We start from the raw sequence: 27,888 nt of genomic DNA, 5'->3' as shown, positions 1-27,888 counted from the left end.
CAGGGATCTCATTTCAGTCTTGCACATGTGGATATGCAGAGTTCCCAACACTACATGTCCAAGAGCTCCCTTTTCTCAGACATATATTTTTTGGCATCTTTGTGAAAATCAACTGACTGTAGCTGTGTGGGCTTATTTGTGTATCATCTGTTCTATTGGGCTTTTAGTCTACTTTTGTGTCAGTATCATGCTGTTGCCCTGTAGCATAATTTGAAGTCACATATTATGATACCACCAATTTTGCCCTTTTGCTCAGATCACTTTGAATATCTGGGTCTTTTATACTTTCAGATAAATTTTAGGATTTCCTATTCCTGTGAAGAATGCCATTGGAACTTTGATAGGGAGTATAATGAATCTATAGATTGTTTTTGGTAGTATAGCCATTTTCACAATATTAATTCTGCCAGTCCATGAACATGAGAGGTCTTTCCATCTTCTATTTTCTTCTTAAACATCTTCAGTGTTTTATAACGTTTGTTGTAGAGTCCTTAAATTTATATATTAAAAAAACTATTATGATTGGGATTGTTTTCCTGATTTTGTCTTAGACGGTTTATTACTGATATTAGAAACAATTTTGCAATAAACATGAGTATGCTTATTTTTTTTGGACAAAAGTGGCAGACAACCTGTGTATATCATGCCCTATTCTTGTCATTAAAGAGCTCTTAAATTTTCATCTTAAACTTCTTTTCACCTGTAAAATTGAGCTGAATCTTAGGAACGGGAGACATATAATTCACAGCTTTCAAATGAGTGTAAAAAGGTCCAGGGGCAGGGAAGAAGGGGGGGAGATGTAGGACACATAGACAACCATACAGGAAAAATATTTTCTAGAATACTAATTTTATTAGAGATTTTCAGACCAAGTATGGATTTCTCCTATTAAACACAAATAAATGAGAGTGAAATATGACTATTTTTAAGATATAAATAAGACCCTTGGGGGGGAGAAATTCATATTTCTAAGAAGATTGCTTTGAGCTTTGCCCCCAGAAGTCAGGATTTTTTCCCCATTGCTACTAGGATACAAGGCAGGGTCTGGATTAAGAGGAAGACTTACTCAGCCAACTCAAGCCATTGGAGAACTGTAACCATGATATATTTGAAGTTGCCATTGAACTTGAAATTAAATACACATTCTAGTCTTTTTACTATTTTATGCCACAACTTGCCATAGGTAAGGTTTGATTTCATTTTTTTCTTAAAACTGTTCCATCTTGCTTTCTATAATTCTGTTGAATATCTACCTTGTTTTTTAAAAACAAGAAGGTCAAGCCAGCCGGGGCAAGGAAAGTCTGAGAGACTCTTATCTCCAATAAACCACTCAGAAAACTGAAAGTGTTGCTGTGGCTCAAATGGTAGAACACTCACCTTGAGCTGGAGCTGAGGGACAGCGCCCAGACCCAGAGTTCAAGCCCCACAACGGACAAACAAAACAAAACAAAAAAAAGAGGGCCCCTAACAGCCTTTAAGGCATACCCACTGGGAATATCAACCACTGCGTATATGTAGTTGATGTTTCTCAATTAATTTTAAATCTAGTGTTTTTTACTTTCACATATATTGTATTTCACATGCTTCACATAATATTCATATTAAACACACTGCGAACCTGCTTTAAAAGCAGAACTTTTAAGGAAGATGGTTCAGTGGTAGAGTGCTTGCCTTGCATGCATGACACCCTGGGTTCGATTCCTCAGCACCACATAAGCAAAAAAAGGTGGAAGTGGTGCTGTGGCTCAACGCTAGCATTGAGCTGAAGAGCTGAGGGACAGTGCCCAGGCCCAGAGTTCAGGCCCCACGACCAAAAGAAACAAAAACAAACAAAAAAACAACTTTTAAAAGATAAAGATTTCAAACGTGAGGGGGAGAACTTAAGGAGAGACTTAAAATTTTCTGACGGGCAAAAAAATAACCCACCTTTATATAAAAATATTAATTATTGCATTGCAAAATCCGAATACACTAGAGTTCTCCCCCTGACAATAATTATTGGTAGAAAAATAAGTGTATCTTATGAGCAAACTGCATCAGGGCCTTGATTTTAATTTGCTTCAAAACTGAAACAGCGTTCAGTAAACGATAGCAAAACAAAGTTAAAAATCATGAAAGAATAAACCAAAAACAAGAATTAAAAACCTCCCAGTTCCCTTCCACTCCCTAGATGCAGAGGGCAACTTTCCCTTTCTTGAATGCACTACACTTTCTTATCTATTTTAAAAGGACTGCTTTCCATGTCAGAGGCCCCAAATTCGCATGCAGGTTCAAAAGGAGGGCAGCCCGCAGGGTCAAATAGGAACTCCAGCCACCAGGACGCCAGTGGATCTCATTCCTGTTAGGGGCCTCGGGTCAGGGGGCCGTGCAAAGGCCCGGGGACCATCGGGCGTGTCCTGGGGCAGTTACCTGCCTGCACGGGCGGGGCCCAGCTGGGGCCCGCGCGGGTGTCAGGCTCAACCGCAGCCTCTCTGGTTGAATGGACTCAACAGTGGAAGGAAACCAGCCAGGAGAGGGTGGCTCGGGCATGTCGTTCTAACCACGCAGGAGGCTGAGATCTGAGGATCGCGGTTCGAAACCAGCCGGGGCAGGAGTCCGTGAGTTAACTACCAAGTAGCCTGTGGCTCAAGGGTCAGGGCCCCGAGTTCAAGCTCCAGGACGGACAGACAGACACAGACAGACAGACAGGATAACGCCGCAAACCCATCCGCAGCGACTTCCGACGCGGGAAGCCGGGAGGGACGACTCCTTGAAGGCCCGGCGGGACCGGACAGGACACTCACAGGCCAGCCGCCGCGGGGCTGACCCGACCCGGAAGTGCTCGGCGGCCGCGGCGGCCACGCGCCCTCCCCTAGCAGCGTACGCACGCACGCACGTGCGCGCGCGCGCGCCCTTCCCTCCCTCCCCCCCCCCCAGCTCCCCGTCCCCCTCCCCCGCGGAACTCCCGCCGGCGGCACGGCTGTCCCCGCGGCGCGCCCCGGCCTCCCTCCGCGGCCGCCACTAACATGGCCGAGACGAGCGAGGAGGTGGCGGTGCTGGTGCAGAGGGTGGTGAAGGACATCACCAACGCCTTCCGCAGGAACCCGCACATGTGAGTGGGAGCCGCGCGCCCCGGGCTCGGCCTCCGGGGTCCGTCGGGGCGGCCGGGCGGGCGGGGCGGGGGCCGAGCTCCGGCTGACCTCGGGTGACCCCGGCCCGCACCGGCCTGTCTCCGCGCGCGGCTGCGCGGGGTCGGGCGGGCCGCGGCCCGGGGTGGGGGGGTGGGGGGGTCTGTTATTACCGGGGCGCCTCCAGCCTCCCACCCGCGACGCCGATGCTTCCGTCCGACGTGTGCATGTGTCGCCCTCGCCCTCCTCGTCCCTTCGCGAGGAGTTCTCGAAACTCCCACCAACCCCCCCCCCCCCCCGCCCGGGTGGTGGTGGGACCCGCGGCGGGCGGTGTGGGTCTGGGGTCTGTGTGTGTGGGAACACAGCTTTGCACCCGGGCCGCCCCCCCGGACCCCGATTTCCCCCCCGGACCTCGACCCCCCCCCCCGGGTCCCGATCCCCCCCGGGTCCCGATTCCCCCCCCGGGCCCCCATACCCCCCCGGGCCCCGATACCCCCCCGGGTCCCGATCCCCCCCCGGGTCCCGATTCCCCCCCCGGGCCCCGATACCCCCCCGGACCCCGATCCCCCCCCGGACCTCGACCCCCCCGGGTCCCGATCCCCCCCCGGGTCCCGATCCCCCCCCGGGTCCCGATCCCCCCCGGGTCCCGATTCCCCCCCGGGCCCCCATACCCCCCCGGGTCCCGATCCCCCCCCCGGGTCCCGATTCCCCCCCTCGGGCCCCGATACCCCCCCGGGTCCCGATCCCCCCCCCGGGCCCCGATACCCCCTCAGGTCCCGACATCCCCCCCAGGTCCCGATCCCCCCCCGGGTCCCGATCCCCTCCCCCGAGTCCCGATCCCCTCCCCAGGTCCCGATCCCCCCCCTCCGGGTCTCGATCCCCCCCCCCCGGGCCCCGATCCCCCCCGGGTCCCGATCCCCCCCGGTCCCGATCCCCCCCCCAGGTCCTGATCCCCCCCCCCCGAGCCCAGACCCCCCCCCCCGAGGGTCCCAAAGTAAGTTTGAGGGGTTGCCTTTTCCCCGCGTCCCCCGGGAGGTGAACCGAGGACCTGCCCGGGAGCACAGTCTCCGCCTGCGGGCGGGGCGGGGCGGGTCTGGGTCCCGCGCTGAGTCGCCGCGGCCCGGGGACGTGTTGACACCTGTCATCCCCGGCGGGCCCGGCCCGGCCCTCTGACACCCGCCGCCCGACCCGGCTCGGGCTGCACCTCGCCCGGCCTTCTCCCCTGCTTTGGATGTTAGAAAGCTTGAGCCCGCCGACGGTGCGCTCCCGGACACCTTAATGAATGGAGTTAAACCAGAAAAGAAAAAGAAAAGCGGAAGCTATGGCGAGCGATCCCGGCAACATTGTCCAAAAGGATTTAAAAAGAAGCAGCGGCAGCCACAGTGTAGCTCCTCTCCCCTGCCTCCTCTTCTGAGGCTGGGGACCTGGGTCCCAGTGCTGCTTGGTTTTCACGTCATTTATGGGGTTTATTTGCAAGCTTTTTTGTCCTGAAAACTGGAACACTGGAATCACTCTTTTTAAGCATTCCAGTCCCGTTCACTTTTCCGCCTAAAAAGATGTGCCAGAACCCTACATCTTAACAAAGTGTGGGGTGTTTCTCCTCCCACCCCCAAGGTGATGCTGTTATAAAAGAATTCAGAAGCCCTCAACGGCCTTGCTCCCTTGTGGCACACGATCGGAGACTTGCACTGAGCCTCTTTAAACGCAAAACACTGCTGGGCCTCACAGCACACCTTGCCACCTCGCTCTGACAGTGCCACTTCCTGTCTCCCTCCTGACTGCCGCCTTTTACAGAATGAGCCTGTTTGGAATGATTTCCTGGCGGTAGCCAGAGTGGTTGCTGAGCCTTTTAAAGAATGCTTTGATGCCTTGTGTATCAGTCTTTCAAGACTTTTGAGGATGAGAGCATCAGTACAAATAAGAGTCATCCTTTAGAAAAGAAAAAAAAAACATTGAGCAAATGAAGAACTGGTTTTTTTTTCATCACTGGTGTAATTTTTTCTAGCAGAAATTATAGCAGAGGTTAGAACTCTTAACATACGAATCACCTTAGTTTCTCTGAAAGACAGTGACACTAAAATAATGACACTGAAAGGACACTTAAAAGAATGTCATTATTTTCTATTTGAAGAAATTGAGATTGGGTGTTAATTGGTTTGGCAGGTTGACACAGTACCCGGTGGAACATGCCCTAGTTCTGGCTCACATTTATCAAAACTCCTAAGGCTTTAATGTCCTTCCCTTCCTCAGACTTTTACTGTGAAATCTCATTAATATGCTCCTTTGAATACTTAATTTATATAACTGTTAGTAGGCATTTGGGTCAGGCAAGATTTAAAAGTTTAAGAAGAGTTGAGCATGTCACATAGTCTCAGAAAAAGAAGGCTACAGTCCTAGTTTTTTTTTTTAATGAGGCATGCTTACCTTTATACTTAGAACCTAATTACAGTATTATAAAAGGTTTCATTATTTAATGATTGTTTTCCATCTTCCCCATCATGAGATAGACTGATTTTTTTTTTTTGCTAACATCTACTCCCTTGAATATATATGTCTTTGTAGAATAGCTAGCCAAAGCCAGTCAATGATGCACTAAGCAAGATGTAGATTCTGTTACTGTTGATGTGGAATCCCCTCTCAGCCTTAGATTCCTCTTGATCTTGTAAGGCTAATGAGAACAAGAGAATCACAATGGCACTTGTTATTGCTAAGTAATCCCTCTGTCACCTGCCCAAAATACATTGATCCAATGAAAGATCAGTGTGAAGCACTTTCATATAAGTTCCATACAGACGTTGTTTGTATGAGTGACTCCGAATGGCAATGGATTCTCTACAGCTGAAGGCTTGGCCCAGGGTAAGGTATTAGCATAAAGTATAGACCCTGTGTTCATGTGGAAAACAACTATCTATAGTGTAATTAGGGTCATGTTAATTAGGGCAAGTTATCACTGCTTTTACTTAATTGGCTGCCTCTCACTGTGAAGTACCAATTTCAATATATGGGACAGGAAGAAGTACACAATACGATTTTCATATGGAAGATACAGAAATTTTCTCAATGATGGAATTGTTCTGTATCTGTTGGAAAAGCCACATTGAGCACTTGAAATTTGCCTAATGTGAGGAATGAATCTTAAATTTAATTCTGATTTATATATAATGGTACCATGTGCCCAGTGATTACTGTTTTTCATGGTGTGAGTCTAAAATGGAGACCAAGATCTATCTATGTGCACAAACAGTAAATTAACCCTGCAATTCAGTTTATAGTAAAGGTTATATTAGTAGTATGATAGGTAAGTGAGTCTATTAGAAGTACAGGGGAAGCTGGATACTTCTGGGTCAGAAATCTTGGGGATGCGGGTTTTAAGCTGAACACTGAAGCCTAGGATTTACAGTGTCAGGGAGATAGAGACCTCCACTAGGAGCAATGAATCCACCCAAAGCGGAATGTGAGTGAAGAGATGCCATTGGACAGATTATAGAAGTCATTGACCGGCTTCATCTCCTTAACCCATTTAAACCTTCGGCCAAAGAACACCGCTAGTTGAGTGGTACCTGGTCCCTATCCTAATGGAACTTTAAACCAATCGTACAGGTTGTACAGAGGTAGAGAGGGTGAAAAGGGTATCTTGAAAGAATATTAACAGGAAAACCTTATTAGATTAGATGGTCAATATAGTTCTTTCTGAGGAACTAGCATTTAGATTGAAATGTAAAAATAGTTCAAGGAAAATAGGCTTTTTAAGCTGTATGAGGGCTGAGGGAATGTTTTTGAGTAGAAGAGTAGTAATGAAAGGCAGTTTTAAATTGTCTTCAAATTGAATTGAGGAATAGAAAATCAGAGAGTTTAATAATTATCTTTTTGCCTGATTTTTATTTAAATAATGTATAGTTATAGAGTTTGGATTTAGAATTTGAGTCCTGAATTTGAACCTTGTCTTTTTACTTACTAGCTGGATAGACCTAGACAAAACTGTTTCCTCATCTCTAAAAGGGGCTAAATTTTTTTTTCTGTAGAAGCCTATTGTTCATAATAAATGAAATAATGTATATTAAACTAACAGGATAGCATATAAAAAACAAATTGTAATTTGTGTAGCTGTTCTCTAAAGTCAGTAATATACAAAGTTATCTTTAAAATTAATGAGAAAGCATGGTAGGTCATTGAACTCTTGTTAACAAGAGCTAATTCCTTTAGATATTTTACTAACATTCCTTTTTTAAAAATCATTCTAGAGAGAATTTCCAGTTTTGAAGTGGGGGGTAAGCTAGCAAAAACAACTATTAGGTTAAAAATATCTGTACTAGTTTATGAATCCTTGGACTTTTTTTTTTTTAATTCAGTTTCCACATGACAGGCTTCAGTATTTGGGACATCTACCTCTCCTAAAAGGATGGTTGATGATACTTTTATGAATAGAAAGAGGATTTACTTGCAGATTGATGTTTCCACAAGACACAACCAAGAGAAGCTTGCTAGACATGTCATTATTTTATATGAACCCTGAACTTCAATGGACCGCCATTAAAAACTGAGGGATTCCAAGAACTGAGTTTTATTGTGTATTCTTATTAAGTAAACTCACTTATTCATTCCTTGTTGTATGTCTTTGGAGTGCCTTTTGAAGGTAATCTAAATAGTGAGCATTTTACATTATGTCTTTCTGAGGAATGGAACTTGCTCAATATCCCAAACTTCCCCCATCTTTAAAAGTCCTGTGCTCAGGCTAGGAATGTGGCTTAGTGGTAGAGCGCTTGCCTAGCATGCATGAAGCGCTGTGTTCGATTCCTCAGTACCACATAAACAGAAAAGGCTGGAAGTGGCTTGCTGTGGCTCAAGTGGTAAAGTGCTAGCCTTTAGCAGACAGGCTCAGGGACAGTGTCCAGGCCCTGAGTTCAGTCCCCAGGATTGGCAAAAATAAATAAATAAATAATCCTAGCCTGGCACCAGTGGCTCACACCTATAATCCTAGCTACTTAGGAGGCTGAGATCTGAGGATGGTGGTTCAAATCCAGCCCGGGCAGGAAAGTCTGTGAGACTCTTTATCTCCAATTAACCATCAGAAAACTCGAAGTGATGCTGTGGTAGAGCAAGTGGTAGAGCATTAGCCTTGAGCTGAAGAGCTGAGGGACAGCACCCAGGCCCAGCGTTTGAGCCCCACAACTGACAAAAAAAAAAAAAAAAAAATCCTGTGTCCTTGATATTGTAGAAACTATTTACTTGAGCATTTTGGTAATACCAGGAATCTAAAGGGCTAGAAACCTACATGTTAAACAACAAAATTTAATGGTGGTGAAAAGGTCATTATTTATTTATTGCCAGTCCTGAGGCTTGAACTCAGGGCCTGGGCACTGTCCCTGAGGTTCTTCTTGCTCAAGGCTGGGACTCTACCACATGAGCCACAGTGCCATTTCCAGCTTTTTCTGTGTATGTGGTGCTGAGGAATCGAACCCAGGGCTTCATGCATACTAGGCAAGCACCCTGCCACTAAACCACATTCCCAGCCCATATCATTAATTTTTTTTTACAAGACTTTTGTGAAGAAATACTTAGACATATATTTGGTATGCATCACATAATCATTGTGCTCATTAAAATACCATTTAATTATGTAGGAAAACAATAAGAATTATCAGATTTTGCAAAGAACCAAAAAAGGATTATATCCAATATAATCACATACTTTATAAGATACTTGCAGGGGTGGGGAGAGATGTATACCCAAGCCTTAATAGTGACAGAAAAATGACAAATAGCTTTTAGTTTGTATTTTTTCCCCCTGAGTTTTCCACCTCATCTTGAGTATGAAATTAGAATTTAAGCTGCCAGAAATCTAGGAAGAATTGGTCTAAATACTGTTTTGTTTTTTTCATTCTATGTCTAAGGTTTTAGATTAAGTATCTGGAGGCTCTAGGTTCTTAGCTAGTAGTTATATGACCTTAGCTAACTTGTTTGCATCATTAGATCTCAGTTTCCTCATCCTATAAAATGACAGAAGAGAATTGAGTTCCATGCAGTTTTTTAAATGATTCTGGAATACTATTTTAAATGGTCTGGGAAAAAAGTGGACCATAGTCAGCCACCATCAGCTCATGCCTATAATCCTAGCTACTGAGGAGTCTGAGATCTGAGGATAGAGGTTAGAAGCCGTGAGAGTCTTATCTCCAATTAACCACCAAAAAGCCACAAGTGGAGCTGTGTCTCAAGTGGTTAGAGCACTTGGCCAGGCCTTGAGTTGAAGCTACAGGACACACACACACACACACACACACACACACACACACACACACACACACACTTGGCCAGGCCTTGAGTTGAAGCCACAGGACACACACACACACACACACACACACACACACACACACACACACACACACACACACCTGTCTCAAGTGGTTAGAGCACTTGGCCAGGCCTTGAGTTGAAGCCACAGGACACACACACACACACACACACACACACACACACACACACACACCTGTCTCAAGTGGTTAGAGCACTTGGCCAGGCCTTGAGTTGAAGCCACAGGACACACACAAACACACGCACGCACGCGCACGTGCGCGCGCACACACACACACACACACACACACACACACACACACACACACACAGAGTAGACTCTGACCTAAGGGACGCTCACAGAGATCTGAAGTCGAAAGTATTTACTTCGGAAGCTTAGTGACACAATGTGTCTTTACAAAATCAAGGCTATGTCTTTAGGAAGCAGCAATACATTATGTGTCTTCAGGCTCAAATAACAAAGGCTTAACATTCTTTACCTCTGCTTCCCTTTGCCTGTTAACCAAGGAGCTTTACTAACTGATCTCAGGCTCTTAAAAAAATGACAGTACAGTTGTTCATCTTTGTCTAGCATTTCATAATTTACCACATTCTCCACATGTTGGGTTTTTATAATGAACAGGAAAATTATTACTAGTCCTATGTTTCATTTTCACATACACTGTCAGTAGTAGAATGGAGACTTAATTACAGTTCTGGACTTTTGACAGTCTTGTGTTTACCCTACTAGTTTTATTTTCATGTCCCCCCTCCAAAGCTTTATATTTTTTATAACTTTTTATTCCCCCTACATGTAAATAGCTGGCAAGTTTCTCTCTGTCATAGCATTTGAAATCTGGATGAGCTTTTGCCCGTTTCCTTTACTAGAGATAATGTAGTCCCACCATTTTACAGCTGAGAAAACTGAGGTCTGTAGAGCCCAGAGTGATAGATGGATGGTCCAGGCTGTTTTCAGAACACTGTAGTAGAAGAAAATCAGAGGTAATGCTCTTTTGTAAGGTTTAGAAGTTGTAGCCTTTGGAAACTATTTAAATCTCGCTGAAGTATAAGGATAATCAGCCTTTTAGGAAGTGTTTATTTAGTAATTTATGCTTATCCTTGGAATAGGGATAGGTTTTGTTTTTTGTTTTTTGCTTTAATTGTACAGATGGCTTTGTCCCGTAATTTAGATACCAAATTAGTACTTGGACATTTTATTCCCAGTACAACTAGTGAACATGACAGCTTTTACACTGTGGATTTAAGTATAAAAAACAGAACAACAGCAAAAACTTTCCCAAAAAAGATTATACTCAGAAGCCAGAATCCTTTTATTCTTGTTACTATAACATTTAAATTTTTAGCTCTTAGTTTTTTGAAGTGTTCTAAGTAGTTATTAGATCTCAGACAACAGAATCATAGACTGAATTATAAAACTATTTTTAGCTACTTTTGTAGTGCTCTACTTTAGATGCTAACACTCTGAACACTAGAAAGTACCGGTATGTACTTATCATATGTGTCCTAATGAGTTAGATTTCAGGTTAGCCTCACCAAATATAAGTACAAAAACATACTTTGAAATACTAGTCATTGTCCAGATGTTTGCCCAGCATTCTCCACATTCCTCTTACAGATCTTTATAAACTAGAATGGCAAAGTGTGTATTCACACACGCTTGTGTGTGCATGTGCTGGTTCTAGGGGCTTGAACTCAGGGTCTAGGCTTTGTCCCTGAGCTTTTTAGTTCAAGGCTAGTATTCTACCACCTGAGCCACAGTTCCATTTCTGGCTTTTTTGGTGATTAATTGGGAACAAGAGTCTCATGGACTTTCTTGACTGGACCGGCCTCGAGCTATGATCCTTAGACCTTACTTTGCCTTCTCAGCTAGGATTATAGGTGTGATCCACCAGTACCTGGCTCTGAGTTATTTGCTCTGAGTAATTTTTTCTTTTTGTCGCTCATGGGGCTAGAACTCTGGGTCTGGGTGGGCGCTGTCCCTCAGCTCTTTAGCTCAAGGCAAGAGCTCTACCATTTGAGCCACAGCACTACTTCCCGTTTTCTGGTGGTTTATTGGAGATAAAAGTCTCACAGACTTTACTGCCTGGTATGGCTTTGAGATCCTCAGATCTCAGCCTCCTGAGTAGCTAGGATTACAGGAGTAAGCCACTGGCGCCAGGCTCTCAGTAATTTTTTTTTTAAAAAACATCTATGTGAGGTTGGGAAGGTGGCTCAGTGGTAGAGCACTTGTCTTGCATGCCTGAGGCCCTGGGTTCAATTCCTCAGCACCACATAAGAAAAAAGCCGGAAGTGGTGCTGTGGCTCAAGTGGTAGAGTGCTAGCCTTGAGCTGAAGAGCTTTGGGACAGCGCCCAGGCCCCACGACTGGAACACCCCCCCCAAAAAAAATGTGTGTCACACAGGTGGGCTAAACTTCTTTTTTACCAACCAGTCTTACATTGTTAACTACTTATACTATGTCCCATTTATTGCTACGTCAAAGGGTATATGAATTTAAAATGTTGAATGGCGTTTTGAAATTGCCATCCAAAGATAAGGTTTGTCATTTATGAATAAAGTATAGTAAAGCATAGTGGTTTCCCAGTTCCCTTGCCATTACCAACAAACCTGTTTGTTTGGCTTATGTTCGTTTTTCATTTCTAACACCGCAGGAGGTGAGCTGAAATTCTCAGCCATGTTTTTTAGAGAAATAGCGTGGATCTTTAAAAATACTCTGGAATTAGAGAAATTGTGACAAGGCCAGAATTATCTTCAAATCTTCTTTATGTTTTATATATTAAGAGATGAAATTGGCCTGATCCCATGTCCTGAAGCAAGATATAACCGGAGTCCCATAGTCCTGGTTGAAAACAAACTCGGTGTGGAGAGTTGGTGTGTCAAGTTCCTTTTACCCTACGTCCACAACAAGCTCCTTTTATACAGAACAAGAAAGCAGTGGCTAAACAAAGACGGTGAGTAACCACCTTCTCCTCCTCCTCAGCTTCCTCCTAGGTCCGTGGAAAAGAGTGGGAAGAGCCCTCGGGGTGTTGGCATTCCTGGCTTCTGGTTTGGGCCATTCCCCTCCCTTCCTGGGCAGCTGCTTAACCTCTGTGAAAGCGAGGGGTTTCTACCAGATCATTAGTTTTCAAAATTTGCAACTACAGTATTATATAAAAAATGCCGCAGGCAGGATTCCAGGCCAGCTCCTGCAACCAGAGCCATTCTGATTCCACCTGTTAGTAATGTAGTGAGGCAATTTGCAAGACTTTATTTAAAGATCATGTCCTATGGCTTTCAACATATTTGAGTACCACCGAAGAATACATTCCCTGTCAGCCTAAGTCACTGATCTCTGATCGCATTTAACGTTCTGTGGGCAATAGCACTTGTTTATGTAGCAGTCCAAAGGAGATGCTGGAGGTGTGGTTGAAGTAGTTACACTGTGAGCTCATCTGATGATTTATGAACATGCCAGTTCTCTCTGAAACCCAAGCAAACTCCCGTCTTCGGAATCTCTTTTCTATGCTGAAATGAAAAAAGGAAAACTAAAAACAAAACAGCCCAACAATTCCTTTTTCTCTGAGTCAGCTCTTTACTGCAGCTAATAATCTCTTATTAGCCCTGTGTTTCATTTTCACATGGCTGTCAGTGTAGAATGGAGACGTAATTAGGATTCTGGACTTGTGACTGGGTCTTGTGTTTCTATACCCTACTTGTTTTATTCTCCCTCCACCCTCAAAGCTTTATATTCTTATAACTTTTTATTCCCTCTAAATGCAAATAGCTGGCAAGTTTCTCTCCGGCTTTTTTTTTTCCCCTCATCTTTTTTTTTTTTTCTTAGTATTTCCCCAAATTAAGCCTTTATGTAGACAAATTACGTTTGTTCTTTACTATCTTTCGGGGGGAGTGCTTACGTAAAATCGTGTCCTCCCTTGTTTTCATAAAGCTTCTTTCTTTTTCGACATACCTTCAGAAGTGCCTAGTATGCTGGTGGACTGATTTTTGAACAAGAACTTTGTTTCCTAGAGAATTTTAACTACTAGTTTGAGAGCCATTACCAAGGGCCTCATCAGACCAGAAGCTGTTCTGAGTACTGTGGGGGTTAAAAGATGAGTGAAGTTTACAGTTGAGTGACAATGTCTTTGGGGGTAGGAAACAGGAAGAAGAGTATTGCTGAAGGTACTACATACATACTGACTTCCTGAATACCTTAATACTGTCCTTAATAGCCTATCTTCATAGATTGATAGCACCTTTTCTTGTTTAGCTCACTAAAACACCTGATTTGAAGAGGCAGTGACAATATTTTCGGTGTGATTGTCTCACTTGTTAAGTCATCTGATACATGCATTTAGGTATAGAAGACTATACCTAAACGTGTCATAAATGGCATGACCTTTTATGGCTTGACCTTTAAGGTATTAGGTTTAAGTCTAATCTAAAGTATAAGGGTATTTATCTTCTGCTAGACTACCTTTAATTTATCACCATGTTTTAGAACATTGAGGTAGAAATTTAGACATATGAATTCATCAAATTAGTTTTTGCCAAATAAAGCTATATTTGTATTCAGATACACATAGATTTGAAATGGAGTCGTACATACAAAAGTGAAGCAGGGGTAGAATGATGATTTTGCAGAGAGGAAACAATAGGAATTTTTAAAGTCAAAACCTGTAATTGTTTCCGAACACTAGCTTTGCCCATTCATGTATGCCAGCCCCACCCACCCTCTTCCAGTGACCCTCCAAGTCCTCTCTCCATTTCTGTTTCTCGTGCTTCTAGGCACTGTATTTGAAGCTTTGCTCCCTCTCCTTATTCATACAGTTTAGTCTTGAAAACTCTAGGAAGACTCACAGAACCTCTCAATCCATAAGGTTGGAAAAAGCATAGTAATCTATAATATTTGGTGTTGTACCCTACTCACATTGTATACTATCAGTATTTCTGTCCAACTTTTTGATTTGATGGAAAAAGATATCTGAAAATGCTGGCTTAATATAATGCTATTGTGTCAAACTTATGAATGAAAGCAGTTAGAACACAGAGGTCAATCTCGCTAAAGAAAGGGAAAAAAAGTCAAGATTCCTGAGAAAAAGAAGTTGTTTTATTCTAGATGTGAATGGTTCACACCTGTAATCCTAGCTACTCATGAGTCTGAGGATCATGCTACGAAGCCAGCCTGAGCAGAAAAGTCTATGAGACTCCATCTCTAAAAGAAATTATTGAATGAAAATGTTCTTCCTTTAAAACTGTAGATAGTACTACAAGTGTAGTATTACAAGTGTAACCAGGTACTTGTAGCTCATACCTGTAATCCTAGTTTCCTACAGCCAAGAATAGGTAGCTGACAATTTAAAAAATAGTTCAGAATGTCAGTGTCTACATGTTTGATCATGCCAAAATCCTAATAATGTATTCTATAACTCAAGGTGACCTTTTTCTTTTAGAATAGAACTTAAACTTAGGGTCTTTTACATGTTCAGCTTGTTTTTCCCAGCTGGCACTCTGTTACTTGTACCAATTAAAGCCCTCATTTTTGTTGGTTATTTTTGGTTTTTTTGGGTCCGGTCTTGGGGCCTGAACTCTGGGCCTGGGCGCTGTTCCTCAGCTCTTCAGCTCAAGGCTAGCACTCTACAGCACTTGAGCCACAGCACCACTTCCGGCTTTTTTCTTTTTGCTTATGTGGTACTGAGGAATCGAACCCAGGGCCTCATGCATGCAAGGCAAGCACTCCACCACTGAGCCACCTTCCCAGCCCGGTTATTTTTTTTTTTTTAAAAAGGTCTTGTCGATTTTTCTCCCCATATTGGCCTCAAACCTTAATTTTTAGGATTATTGGTGTGAGCTACCAACACTTACCTTTTTTTTTTAACTTCTTAACAAAGCTATGGCTTCTTAAATGTTTCAAACACATGTTTATTTAGTAAGTCTGCTATAGTAATGGCCTACTGCTGCTATGCTGAAGTTTCTCATGGAAATGAGTTTGTTTCCACTTGTCAGGAGTAGAGAGGAGAGTTTTGTTAAAAGCATAAACAAGCCGGACACCAAGAGCTCTTGCTTGTAATCCTAGCTACTCAGGAGGCTGAATCAAGAGGATCTCAATTCAAAGCCAGCCCAGACAGAAGTCTGCAACACTGTCTCTGGTTAGCCAGCAAAATACTGGACTAGCTCAAGTGGTAGAGCACCAACCATGCGTAGGCAAACAAAGTAAGAATATGAAGCACTAAATTCAGCTCCAGAATTAGCAAGGAAAAAAAAGTACATAAAGTATAAAGAAATTACCAGTTAATATAGAAAAGGAGAATCCAAGTGACATAAGTACCAGTTTACACAAGTAGTATAGCAGCTTTTTGAAAATTACATCAAAAAATCCCATAGCTCTCTCATCATGTACAAAGCTGCCCTCATTTTTGAGGTTTATACATTTAGACAGTTTCACTATAAGAAGAACCTCTTTGATTAAAGATGAAAATACTTCTTACTTGTTAATTAGCTGTAGTTTTAGTTGAACAATTTTTTAACAACTTATTTAATAATAACAGTTATAGAGTTCATAAGCAATGTAGATTAAGATAATAATGACTGGGCTGGGAATGTGGCTTAGTAGTCAAGTGTTTGCCTAGCATGCGTGAACCCCTGGGTTCTATTCCTCAGCACCACATAAATAGAAAAAGCTGGAAGTGGTGCTGTGGCTTATGTGGTAGAGTGCTAGCCTTGAGCAAAAGAAGCTCAGTGACAGTACCCAAGCCCTGAGTTCAAACCCCAGGACTGGCAAAAAAAAAAAAAAATAATAATAATGACTAGCATTGTGAAGATTGAAAGATTTTTTGTGACTTTAGCTAAATATAACTATGCCACAGTATTGTGAAATGTATATAATCTCGTAATTGCAATAAAGAAATACTTGGGAAAAAGAATATAAAATAAACTTGGGAGAATGAAGAAAAAAAAAAACAATTCCAGTGTGTCAGATAGCTGTGGAGAAATGGAATAATCTCAAACCATTGTGAAGTTGTCATTGTCTCCATTTCACAGCTTAGGAGACACATTCAAAGAAGTTATGTCTTTAATAGTAAGTGGAGAAGCTGGGATTCAAACCCAAAGGGTGTGGCTCTGAAGCCTGTATTTTTATCACCATTTGTACTGTAGTCTCACCTGGCATTTCTTTTGTGCAGAGATCCTCACTTACTCATCTTCACCCAGCTCAGTACCTTGTTTGTTGCAGAAGCTCACGAAATCTGCTGAGTAAATGAACAATCTGAAAATGCATTAGGGAGGACCTGGCTCCCTAATATATAGTCTACTTGAGTAAGAACATAATATTTATTTAAGAAGCAAAGTTTTCAGGCTAGAAATATGGCTTAGTGGTAGAATGCAAGAAGCCCTGGATTCAGTTCCTTAGCACCACATAAACAGAAAAAGCTGGAAGTGGCACTGTGGCTCAAGTGGTAGAGTGCTACCTTTGAGCAAAAGAAGCTTAGGGATAGTGCCCAGGCTCTGAGTTCAAGCCCCAGGACTGGCAGAAAGAAAAGGAAGGAAGGAAGGAAGAAAGGGAGGGAGGGAGGGAGGGAGGAGGAAAGTTAGGTACATACAAAAAAAGACAAAAGATTTCTTCTGTGTTAGATCAGAGAGCTAGCCTTTATGAAGATGTAAACCAAGTAAAAAACTTATTAATTTTTTTAAAATTATTTTTTTAATATTTGAACATAGGAAGACATTTCTGGCAGAAAGACAAGGAAGCAGGTAAAACTGAAATATGTGTAGAGAAGAGAAAGCAAGCAGTAGAGGGTATGTTTAGAGCACAGTGAGGTTTGATAGTAGCCAACACATGAATGGAAGTAGTGGGAGGCAGGCTGATAAGCGATCTGGACTTGGTTTGAGAAGGCTTCATCTCCTAGTGTATTTTCCCAGCACTGCGTGCTGTAGTCACATTGTTGCTGCCATGATCTCTTTGGGAATGCACTGTATGTCATACTTTTCCATGGTTTGTGGTTTCTCTACTGACTTACTTACAATCTCCTAAGGGTATTCCAGTAGTAATTAGTTGCAGCTTCCTATTTCATAGGCTCCAAAGATGTGGTATATGCTTCTACTTCATAATTACTTCATTTTGCTTTATAGAATTATTTGTTTATATGTTGCTCCAATAGAGGGTAACCATATAAAGACCAAGATCAGGACTTGTATATAATTATGTTCTTTTAATTCTGGGGGAATTTTAATATTTTAAAGTTTAATCTTTGCTGGTTGTATCAACATCAACTATCAAGTTGAAATATTTGTGGGATTCACTGAATAGTGGTAAAGAAGATAATATTGTTTTTCTTGTCAAATGTTAAATTACTGCTGAAAACTATTGAAAGTAAGAGCATAAAGAGGTTAATTAGGTTGTTATTTATAGACATACCATGTTTATTATGTAATAATTTGTAATGTTGTAACTTGAATGCAGGTAAAAATGTATACTCATCCTGCTGTTTGTACTCAAGTTTGTAAAATTACAATATGCTTGATAGTCTTGAAATCATGAGCTCAAAATAAAAATGTCTCTCATTAAGAAGCTGTGAAAATGAAATAATTGATTTTGATATTAACTAGAATTTTTTAAAATCACTGTGATGTACTTACATTTGTTCTTAGTCTATGGTTTTTATCTTTTTCCTGTATCCTGAAAATACCTCCTTTACTTCTGTACACACACATTTCAGTTACATTATAACCATTTGTTGAAGGCAGTCAGATGTTAATGTAGTCACGTGGCAATTGGATGACTCTGAGCACATTCCCTAAACTTGTAATGCAGATTTTCCTTGTCTATAAAGTGGGATAAGAATATCTTGGAACATGATCATGAAAACTCAAGAAGTGATGTGCACAAAGTGCCTAATGGTATGTCTGGTACACAAAAGTGCTACATGAGTTATACTATTGTCTTTATTACTTTATTGAATTGATAATTAATATAATTTAGGGTTATCAAATTTAATATTAGGCTCCTAGAGTGATAATCCTAATTGTAGAATTATTTTCAGTTTCAGTAAAATTAAAAATATGTGCACGTTTTATAGATTTAGTTCTTTTATAGATACTCTTAGGGAGTTTATGTGACTATGTAGGAATTTTATCAAGATTATGACAGATAAATAGTGACTATGCGTAGGGTATTTGTAGATGAACTACAAATAGAACAAAATTACATAAATTAAAGATGTAAGCTAAAACAAAGTACAGGTGTTTTTTATCTGTCACATTGATTCTTTTTTAAATAGAATTATATCTAAGCATGGTGGTCCACATCTGTAATCCCATTACTCAAGAGATAAACATCAGGAGGATCTAGGTTCAAAGCCATCCCAGGCAAAACATTAGCCAGACCCCATCTTAAATCAGAAAGCTAGACATTGAAGGTACTACAAAAGTAGTGCCAAAATGTTGTAAAAGAATGACAAGATTATCCTTTATTGACATAACATTGTTTCATCATCTTTTAAAAGAATTGTACTTACCATTTAAAGGAGTTATACTTACCAGAATAGAAGAAAGTCTTGAGGAACATCTTTGTGTCCCTAACAACTTCTAACAGGTTATCTGTGATAAAACTTAATAATATATGAGATACATATGATTGCGATGAGAGAGAGAGGGAGGAAAAGATGGAGAGAACCCTAGAGCAAAGGGGTGTCAGGGATGGAAGGACAGGACTGTTTGTTTTTAATATGAGTTCTCTTTATTTTAGAATTGATAGATGTCACGTGCACCCTGCTCCTTCTAAACCCAGACTTTACCACTGCATGGAACGTGAGGTACGTCATTTTCATCAGTGAAAAGATGAAATTTGTCCACAGTTCTGAAGACATATAAACCCTGTGAGTTGTTAGGTATTTGAAGAATGAAATATAAACCATCATGCTTGGCATCCTGCACTGAATTCTTTCACTCATTCTTTATAATACCTCCGTGACAGTTCTGATACATATGCTATGCTGCTTGTTGGATGTCTATGTCTGTTTTCTCTTGCCTGAAATACAGATTTTCTTGTTGAATTACAGCAAACTGCATACATTTTCCTTCCTTTTTTAGAGCTATGGGCATTTGGCATAATTGACCTGGTTAAGAGGCGATGGTTGGCATAGTTGAGAAGCACTATAGTTCAGTGGGAAGTGTGTAGCGTGAGGCGTGAGGACTCAAGGCTGTGAGCTTTGCCTTTTAGCCAGTCACATTGTAACCCCTGTTGGCAAATCATCTGAAATCTATGATGCTCAGTATTTGGGGCAAGGATCATATTTTATAAATATATTGCATTCTCTAATTCTGGTTATTACAGCTTTTAAACCAAATATTTGATAAAGAGCAAATGAAGATCCTTTCTTTAATTGAAGTTTTTCAGATATATGTGTAGTACATATGTGTATTTATGTATGTGAGTTTGAAGTTTAATATTGTGTATGTGTGTCAATATAAATTTTAAATAAATCCTATTGAACATTCTGAGTTAATTTAAATTTTCTATAGCCAAGAGCCACAGATTATAACTTTTTTAGAAAAATCACTTAAATTGCACATTAACTTTTTTTGTGTATTTTAAGTAAGGTCATATTTTGAGTTACTGTTTTGTAATACACACTGGATTTTCTACTTGTAATTTGTTTTCCTTTGCCAGCATTGGGATTTGAACTCTCGGCTTCACACGAGCTCTACTCACTTGCTTGGGTACTCTATTACTTGAGCCAGGCCTCCAGCCCAGAGTTTCTACTGTGGAGAAAACAGAGGAGAAGAGTGTAGGAAGAGTAAAAAGAAGATGGAACTAGGGGTATTACAGTTTTAAATAAGGATTACTTGAGCAAAGACCAACATGAAGTTAGGAATTAATCCCTGTGAATTCTTCCAAGTAGAAGGAATGGCAAGAAGAAAAGCTGTCGTGCTTAAAAAGTGTTCCTGTATATTCTGGGTCAGCAAGGAAGCTGGAGCAGCATAAATGATGGACAGTGTAATTGGCAATCTGGTCAGATTAATGGGCCACATCTAATAGAGTTTTTGAAGATCTCTATAAGCTGTTGTCTTTTATTCTAGGTACGGTAGGAAATCATTAAAGGTTTTCAAGCTGAGGAGGAACAGAATGTTAGGTTGTAAAATTCTTGTTCCTATAGGAATAGATTATTGGATTATAGGGAGTAGTTGGAAAATTAGGAAGTAGTTTCAATAATTTGGGTAATAAATACTGGTTACTTGATGTACAACAGCAATGAAAAAGTGGTGAGAAGTGTAAAGGTCTAGATAGACTTTAAAGCTATAGATGGTGAGTTGTATATACAAGAAAGAAGGGAGTTGAGCTTGATTCTGGTTTTTGGCCTGACTAGCTAGAAGAATAGAGTTGACATTTACTAGAGGAGTTTGTTTAGCACAAAGGGTGAATTAATTTGAAATTGCAAGAGGAGATGTGGACCACATATCAATTTGGGATATACCGTAGCGTATAAATGCTTTTGAAGCTGTGAAACTATTTCATCTCACTAACGTGTGCATTTAAATAGAGAAAAGAGCCAATCTAAAGACTTGAGAACTGCGACACTCCAGGATTTTAAGACTTGTGTAGTCCAGGCTGTAGCAGCTTGTGACGATTGAGCCCTTGAAATGTGAATGGTCTCAGTTGAGACAAGTTACAAGTGTAAACTACACAGTAGATTTTGGAGACTTAAGTATTCCATAAAATAGTCAATTTGTAATTTTTAGATTGAATATTTGTTGTAATTATAACAATTTGGGGGTATATTGAATTAAAATGTGTTTGTATTTTTAGTATACTTCACATTTATGAGTCACATATATCTACTAGAAATGCTGTTCTGTTAGCAGGAGGAGAAAGAATAAGCAGAGGAGGCTTTTAAGGAAGATGTTGGATGAGAACTTAGGATTGAGAACTCACCAAAGGAAGGAGCAGGTCTTTTCCACCCGTTTCTCTAGTGTCTAACTCTAGTGCCTGGCTAGAAAATATGTAGAAAAATAAGTAGTTTGCCAAAACTGGGCACTGACATAAATTCAGTGAAAAAGGTAGTAAAGGTAATAAATACTATTTCTAGTCATATGTTCAAATTCCTGATGAGAAAAAAAAAAGGCCAATCCTTAGCCTGCACTTGTGGTTCATGCCTGTAATCTGTCACTCAAAAGACTGAAATGCGAAGGATTAAATTTAAAGCTAGCTCAACCAGAAAAGCCTCGGAGAACCCCTCTTAATTAATCACAATGCCAGAGGGGAGTGTGTTCAAGTGGTAGAGCAGCAATACATAGGTGCGCGCGTGCACACACACATGCACACACACACACGCGCGCGCGCACACACGCACACACGCACAGGCACATCTGTCTTATCTAGCCATCCACCCACACATGTAATCCATTATTCATTATAGATTTACAAGGAGATACACAGATACGAAGTTGAGTGTAGCAAAAGAACCTAGTCTTAAAACTATAGAACTTAGTTCTGTCTCATCAGTTAACTAGCAGTGCACGTTAGGCAAAGCTTTTAATTTCTCAGACATGTCAGCTCCCTTACGTATGAAATAGCCCTGTTGATCTGGGTGAATTCTTCTATGATTGTTGTGAAACTGACTGGTTTTTGTTTTATATATGGTTTGGTTCTCATGTGAAGGGAAATTGCTCCATAAATCTTCATAAAACTTCATTGATGTTTATAACCGTAGATCATTTGATCTTGAAAATTAGTCTAATAAGATGGTTAGTAAAGACATACTAAAAGAGTAGAAAGGGAACCTTGATTTTAGAAAGTTCCACTGAGGATCTATATTCTAGCAAATTTTTATTTGTATTGGTAAGATTAATTGACATACAAAGATATGTAACCAGGGATACATTTTTCAGCAAAACTCAACCAGGGTCTAATTGTGTAAGTCTCTGTTGCATATCAAATACTCAGCACTGATGTTTAATTATTGGTGTATTTCTTTGCAGTTACCCCGGAAGGTACTGTGTGATTTTTTTTTTTTTTTTTTTACTGTATTTTACAAGCTTCTGAAAACAGGTGTAATATAACTCTAACTCAATTTGTCACTCTTAGAGTTTTGGGGGAAAACATAGAGTTTTTGAGCTCATCTCCTGGGATTTGAGTGAGTGAGTGAGTGATGCATGTAGGTTAAAAATCACTCATAAAAATGACTACTTTGCTTTTACATTGAATTTGTTCTGAAAGTTGGTGAATTACTTGATAAGAGGCTGCTTCATAATGATGTTCTACTGTTTCATCAGTCTGAGAACTTAGAGTAAGCAAAACACCAGTGAGGAAGTAGACTTGTTTGACATTCTACCCCATTAATTGAAGTCCTTTATGCATAGCCTGTAATTTAAATTTATAACTCATTATGCAGAACTCATGTTTGACTCAGAAATTTTGATGTAGGACACCTTGAGCAACTTTGAGTTTCTGAACCTCTCCAGTTCTCAGTTTTCTTGTCTATGAGTTTAGAATGTGTAGATTAAAAACAGTTGAAACCCAGTACTCATAACCTTAAATAGCCCATTGTAACATCAGGGTAGGAAATACACAAGATGGGCCTGGGACATCTTGTAGAGCCAGAATGTAAAGAAAGTGCTCACAAAATAATATGGAGGGGGTATGTTAAAGAGACAAGAGAGCCAGGAGCCAGCTCACACGTGTAATTCTAGCTACTCAGAAGGCTGATAACTGAGGATCACGGTTCAAAATCATCATGGGCATAAAAGTCCATGAGACTCTTAACTCCAGTTAACTGCTACAAAAAGCCAGAAGTTGGGCAGTGGTTCAAGTGGTAGAGCACTAACCTTGACTAATAAAGCTCCAGGACAGACAACTCTGATTTCACACCCCAGAACCGGCACAAAAACAAAACAAAACACCTGATCAGTACTCAAAACTATCATGGCCATCAAAAACAATGTAATTATGAATGAGGAACAACTAAGAAGACGTAACTATAATGTGGACTCTTGGGTGAGATCTTGGAGTAGAAATAGGACACTTGGTAAAAGGTAGGAAATTCTAAGCATGGACTGCCATAAATGTGTCAATATTATTAACATGTCAGTTTTACGAGTACACCTAATAATATTAGACATTCACAGTAGAGAAACTGGGTGCAGAGTAGGTGGGTATTCTCTGTATTGTTCTTATCACTTTCCTACAAATCTAAAACTTGCAAAGTAAAATAAGATTTTTTTGGGAGATTGAATATTGGCAGCTTCATATGGCTCAACATAATACTCCTTACAGTAAATAAGATGCAAATGTAATAAATCACTTTACAAAGGGCCTGACCCAAGGGGAGTGTTTAGTAGGTATTAGTTTTTATGAATGTCTGTGTCATCTCAGACAGAACAACTGAAGATTGAATAAAGATGGTAATTCAGTATGTGCTGAGTACTCGGATAACCTTGGTAGACTTAGTCTTGATAAAGGTACATATGTCTACTTGCCTCCTAAAGAAATCTTAGAGTGACAGCAGGAAAAAAATAAAACTAATAGCTACTAGTTTTGAGATGCAGGAAGAAAGCACACCAGTCACCTTAGGAAACTGAAAATTTCCATGGGTGTTTTAGTACAAAAGTAGCTGGTTTCAGAAATAGCCACAGCCTTCCAGAGAAAGTGATGGGTTTTTCATTTATTTTATTTAGATGGTGAGTGAAAAATGTAGCAAAGATTTTAAAGGAGTATCGTGCTGTTTGAAATATTTGCTCTAAGGAAGACCTTACTGCTTTTATATAATCCAACTTTTTCTTGCTTTAAAAAAAAACAAACCACCTTATTTCCTTCTCTTACATTTTTATAAAATGCTGTCCTCATTTAAGTAATTTCCTCCCACAGCAAGGAAGTACATGTAGCACCACACTTTTCCTGCCAGCCCTGCTCAATAATACTGGAATAATACCAGGATCATGTGTATTTGGTAATTTGGACTTTCTTTCTGCTGTTGGCAGTATACCACTGAAGACTTAGCATAAAGTAAATAAGAAAGCGTATTCAGTTAAGGCTGAAATTAACGTTCCCTCAAATAAAACCACCTTGAGTTCTTAAAGTGTTTATTTTGGGTCTGGGTGTGATGATACATGTCTGTAATCTCAGCTACACAAAGGCATAGATGGAGATCACAATTCAATTGTCAGCTTAGGAAAAGTTAGCTAGAGACCCTATCTTAAAAACAGTAATGTGGTGATTCACACCTGGAATCCCAGCAACCTGGAGAATTGTGGTCCAAGGCCAGCCCAGGCAACCTTAGATCCTATATTTTAAAAAAGGGCTGGCGTGTCTCAAAAGGTAGAGTGTCTAGCAAGTTTAAAGCCGAGTTCAGTCCCTAGTACAAGGGAAGAAGGGAGGGAGGGGAAGAAAAAACGAATCAGGAAGGAAGGGAGGGAAAGAGGGAGGTAAGAAAATTCAATTTAGTTACCTGCCTTTTAAAATGATACGTTAGATGAAATAATTTATAAATTGTTTATTTTCATGCTCATTAATTTTATTGAAACACTTCACATGACTCATATCATTGACTTTGTTGTCTTAGAACAAAGTTATCTAGTAGTTTTCCTGTTCTCATCATGCTATATCTAAGTTGTTTGAACTATGGCACTTTTTTATTTTTTTTTGAGGGATGGCACTTTTGAATCCAGCCAGGTTCCTATTAAATCTGTGAATTCATTAGAGCTGTCATGTTGTTTTTGTTTTTGTTTTTGTTTTTTTGTGGTATAGGTTATATGATTGCTATAACTTAACTACATAAGTGACTGGTTCTGCCACTAAGAAGGTTTGCTAAAGTTATATTATAATTCGCGTCCCTTTTTTTCTGCATGCCCACATGAACAGTACCATTGAGGTTGTTTAAGGTTAAGGTATCTCTCAAAATATTACTTTATTCAGAGTAACTAAGAGGACACCATAATTTAAGAATCTTTATGTAAATTCACCTATAAGATGGCTTCTTTTCTGAAGACCATTGTTATTATTTTCCCGTATGTATGGAGATAATAAATTCATTTCAGTAGTGTTTTCTAAACTCACCACAGTGCCTCTACCTCCAGCACTCAAGAGGCAGAAGTAGAAAGATCTGGAGCTTGAAGCCAGCCAGGGGTAGCTACGTGCTTGAGATCTTGTCTCCAAATTTGCCTCACCTTACTTGATAGATTTTTGTATGTATGTTAACTAATTTCAAATGGAAAAGGTTCTGACAAAGCAATCTGGAGCATTAAGTGTGTGTGTGTGTGTGTGTGTGTGTGTGTGTGTGTGTGTGTGTGTGTGTGTGTGTGTGTCTGTGTCTGTGTGTGTGTGTGTCTGTGTGTGTGTGTGTCTGTGTGTGTGTTGGACATGAACTCATGGCCTGGGCACTGTCTCTGAGCTTTTGTGCTCAAGACTAGCACTTGAGCCGTAGCACGACTTCTTGTGTTTTGAGGGGAAGGAGGATGGTAGTTTGGAAATAAGAGTCTATGGACATTTCTGAGATCCTCTAATCTCAGCCTACTAAGTAGCTAGGATTACAGGCATGAACCACCCTGCTGGGCTAAATATTTTTTAATGAAAAATAAGTTTAGTATGCATTAGAAGGAAAAGAGTCAATAAATTCCTTCATTAAAATGATTATAAGCTTAGGTAATTTTGTAAAATTACCTTAAAACAACTTTGAAATGGAAGTATTATAAAATGATTATAAGCTTAGGTAATTTTGTAAAATTACCTTAAAACAACTTTGAAATGAAAGTATTAATCAGTGTTTATCATTTTTATCTAAAAGGAAGTTAATTTTCATATTAAACAAAAATTTAGAAATAGTATATTGCTGTTAGAAAGAAAATGTATTTTAGAAGTATAAGAGATTTTGTTGTATCAAAAAATGTAAGAAAGCTATAATGATTTTGTTGGGCTTAAACTTCTCTAAAGTAATCAAGGAAGATAAATATAACTACCATTTTTAAGTTTAACCAGATATAAGCAATTGATTTGATTTTATTAGCAAATAATATTGAGAATTGGGAGCTTAATGATTATGGCCAAAAACTTAAATGAGAGACTATATTTACTAAGAATTAAGTAGCAACCTATTCAGCAACATTCCTCATAATTGCATTAAAGCTTTGGTTGAGCTTGATTGACATTAAAACAGCAAAAAGCTTTTGGTAATACATCTGCATATGATATCACATCTGCATATGCTGTTGTAAAAAACAGTGGCAGAGAGCAGTAGCATTTCACCTGGTAATGCCTCTTGGAAAAATTGTCCTAGGTCATAGTACAAGAGTTGAGAGAAACCTGAAGAAGTAAAAATCAGAGGGAAAGACATTCAATTATAACACAGCTGCTCTTCATGTGACACATGTAAGATGTACAGTTACACACTAAAATATGCATATGGGAACGGGCAGAAGGGACAGCTGAAAAATAATTTTGTTAGGGTAATAGTTTAACAAATGATAGTTTCTTCTTACATTTCAGTCATACTGTGTTCTGTCGTATACATATTTTTATCTGCTAAGGAACTAGACTATAAAAAGCCCTAGTTAGGAAGTAAAAGCAATTCTTTACTACTATTGAATCTGTCCTATAGATACTTCAGTCAGGTCATATAACCTTTGGATGTGAAGCCAGAAAACTTCTTTGCCTTTTCCCAAATAGTTACTAAAGTTCTGTTGTTGGAAGAGCTGCTTTCTAGAAGCTCAGTCATTAGTTTGTTCATTTGCTTTTTGTTGTTTTGTTTTTTTATAACGATAATTTGTTCTCGATTACTATATGTGCAATTTATGATGATTTTATATAGTACAGTGGATTGGGGATTTAATTTTTAAATTTTTTTATTACCTTTATGTAGTTGTACAGAGGGGTTTCAATTCATTCAACATGTCAGTTTATGAGTAGAGTGCATCTTGACCAGTGTCAACCCTTCCATTTTTAAAATTGCTTTTATTAATTTTATTATTTTAGTTCTTGGAAATTCACTTTGCAGTGAAGTTATATTAAAAGCCATGCAGAATGATTGAATAGAAGGATAAGTAATGTTTTTATTTTATTTTTTTCTCTTGCAGGAAAGAGCTGATCCTCTCTGGCACTTTAAATCCAATTAAGGACTTATATCTGGGAAAACTGGCCTTAACTAAGTTTCCAAAGAGTCCAGAAACATGGATTCATAGGTGTGGTTAATGTTTAAGATCATATATTCATTTGTTTTTGTTTTATGCTGGTACTGGGGCTTGAACTCTGAACCTCACCCTTAATTCAGCTTTTTTGACTCGTGGCTGGCACTCTGCCACTTGAGCCCTACATATTTCTGGCTTTTTGCTAGTTGTTTGTAGATTTGTCTGCCTTGACTGGCTCTAAACTATGATTCTCAGATCTCAGTCTCCTGAGTAGCTAGGATTTTAGATGTGAGCCCGTAATCACCCATCCAGGTAACTGGCTAAGATCTTTTTTTTTAGTATTCAGGATTTCTGGAGAAAGAAAACACAGCTTTTGACAGAGGGCT

At 40.1% G+C, this 27,888-nt stretch overlaps 1 protein-coding gene across 1 annotated transcript in view; it reads left to right on the top strand.

Moving 5' to 3' along the window:
* Positions 1-2,938: 2,938 nt before the first annotated feature.
* Positions 2,939-27,888, top strand: part of Ptar1 (protein prenyltransferase alpha subunit repeat containing 1) — a 47,924-nt gene continuing 22,974 nt past the window's right edge. The window contains exons 1-4 of the mRNA XM_042699339.1: positions 2,939-3,091; positions 12,197-12,366; positions 19,134-19,200; positions 27,452-27,556. Coding sequence (XP_042555273.1) covers positions 3,006-3,091; positions 12,197-12,366; positions 19,134-19,200; positions 27,452-27,556 — 428 coding nt within the window. The 5' untranslated portion in view covers positions 2,939-3,005. The remainder of the gene's footprint in view (positions 3,092-12,196; positions 12,367-19,133; positions 19,201-27,451; positions 27,557-27,888) is intronic.

This window comes from Dipodomys spectabilis, unplaced genomic scaffold (assembly GCF_019054845.1).
Source record: "Dipodomys spectabilis isolate Male_0828 unplaced genomic scaffold, ASM1905484v1 ptg000241l, whole genome shotgun sequence".
NCBI classification, from domain to species: domain Eukaryota; kingdom Metazoa; phylum Chordata; class Mammalia; order Rodentia; family Heteromyidae; genus Dipodomys; species Dipodomys spectabilis.
The sequence above is the reverse complement of the archived record's forward strand: the minus strand, read 5'-3'. Positions and strand labels throughout refer to the sequence as shown.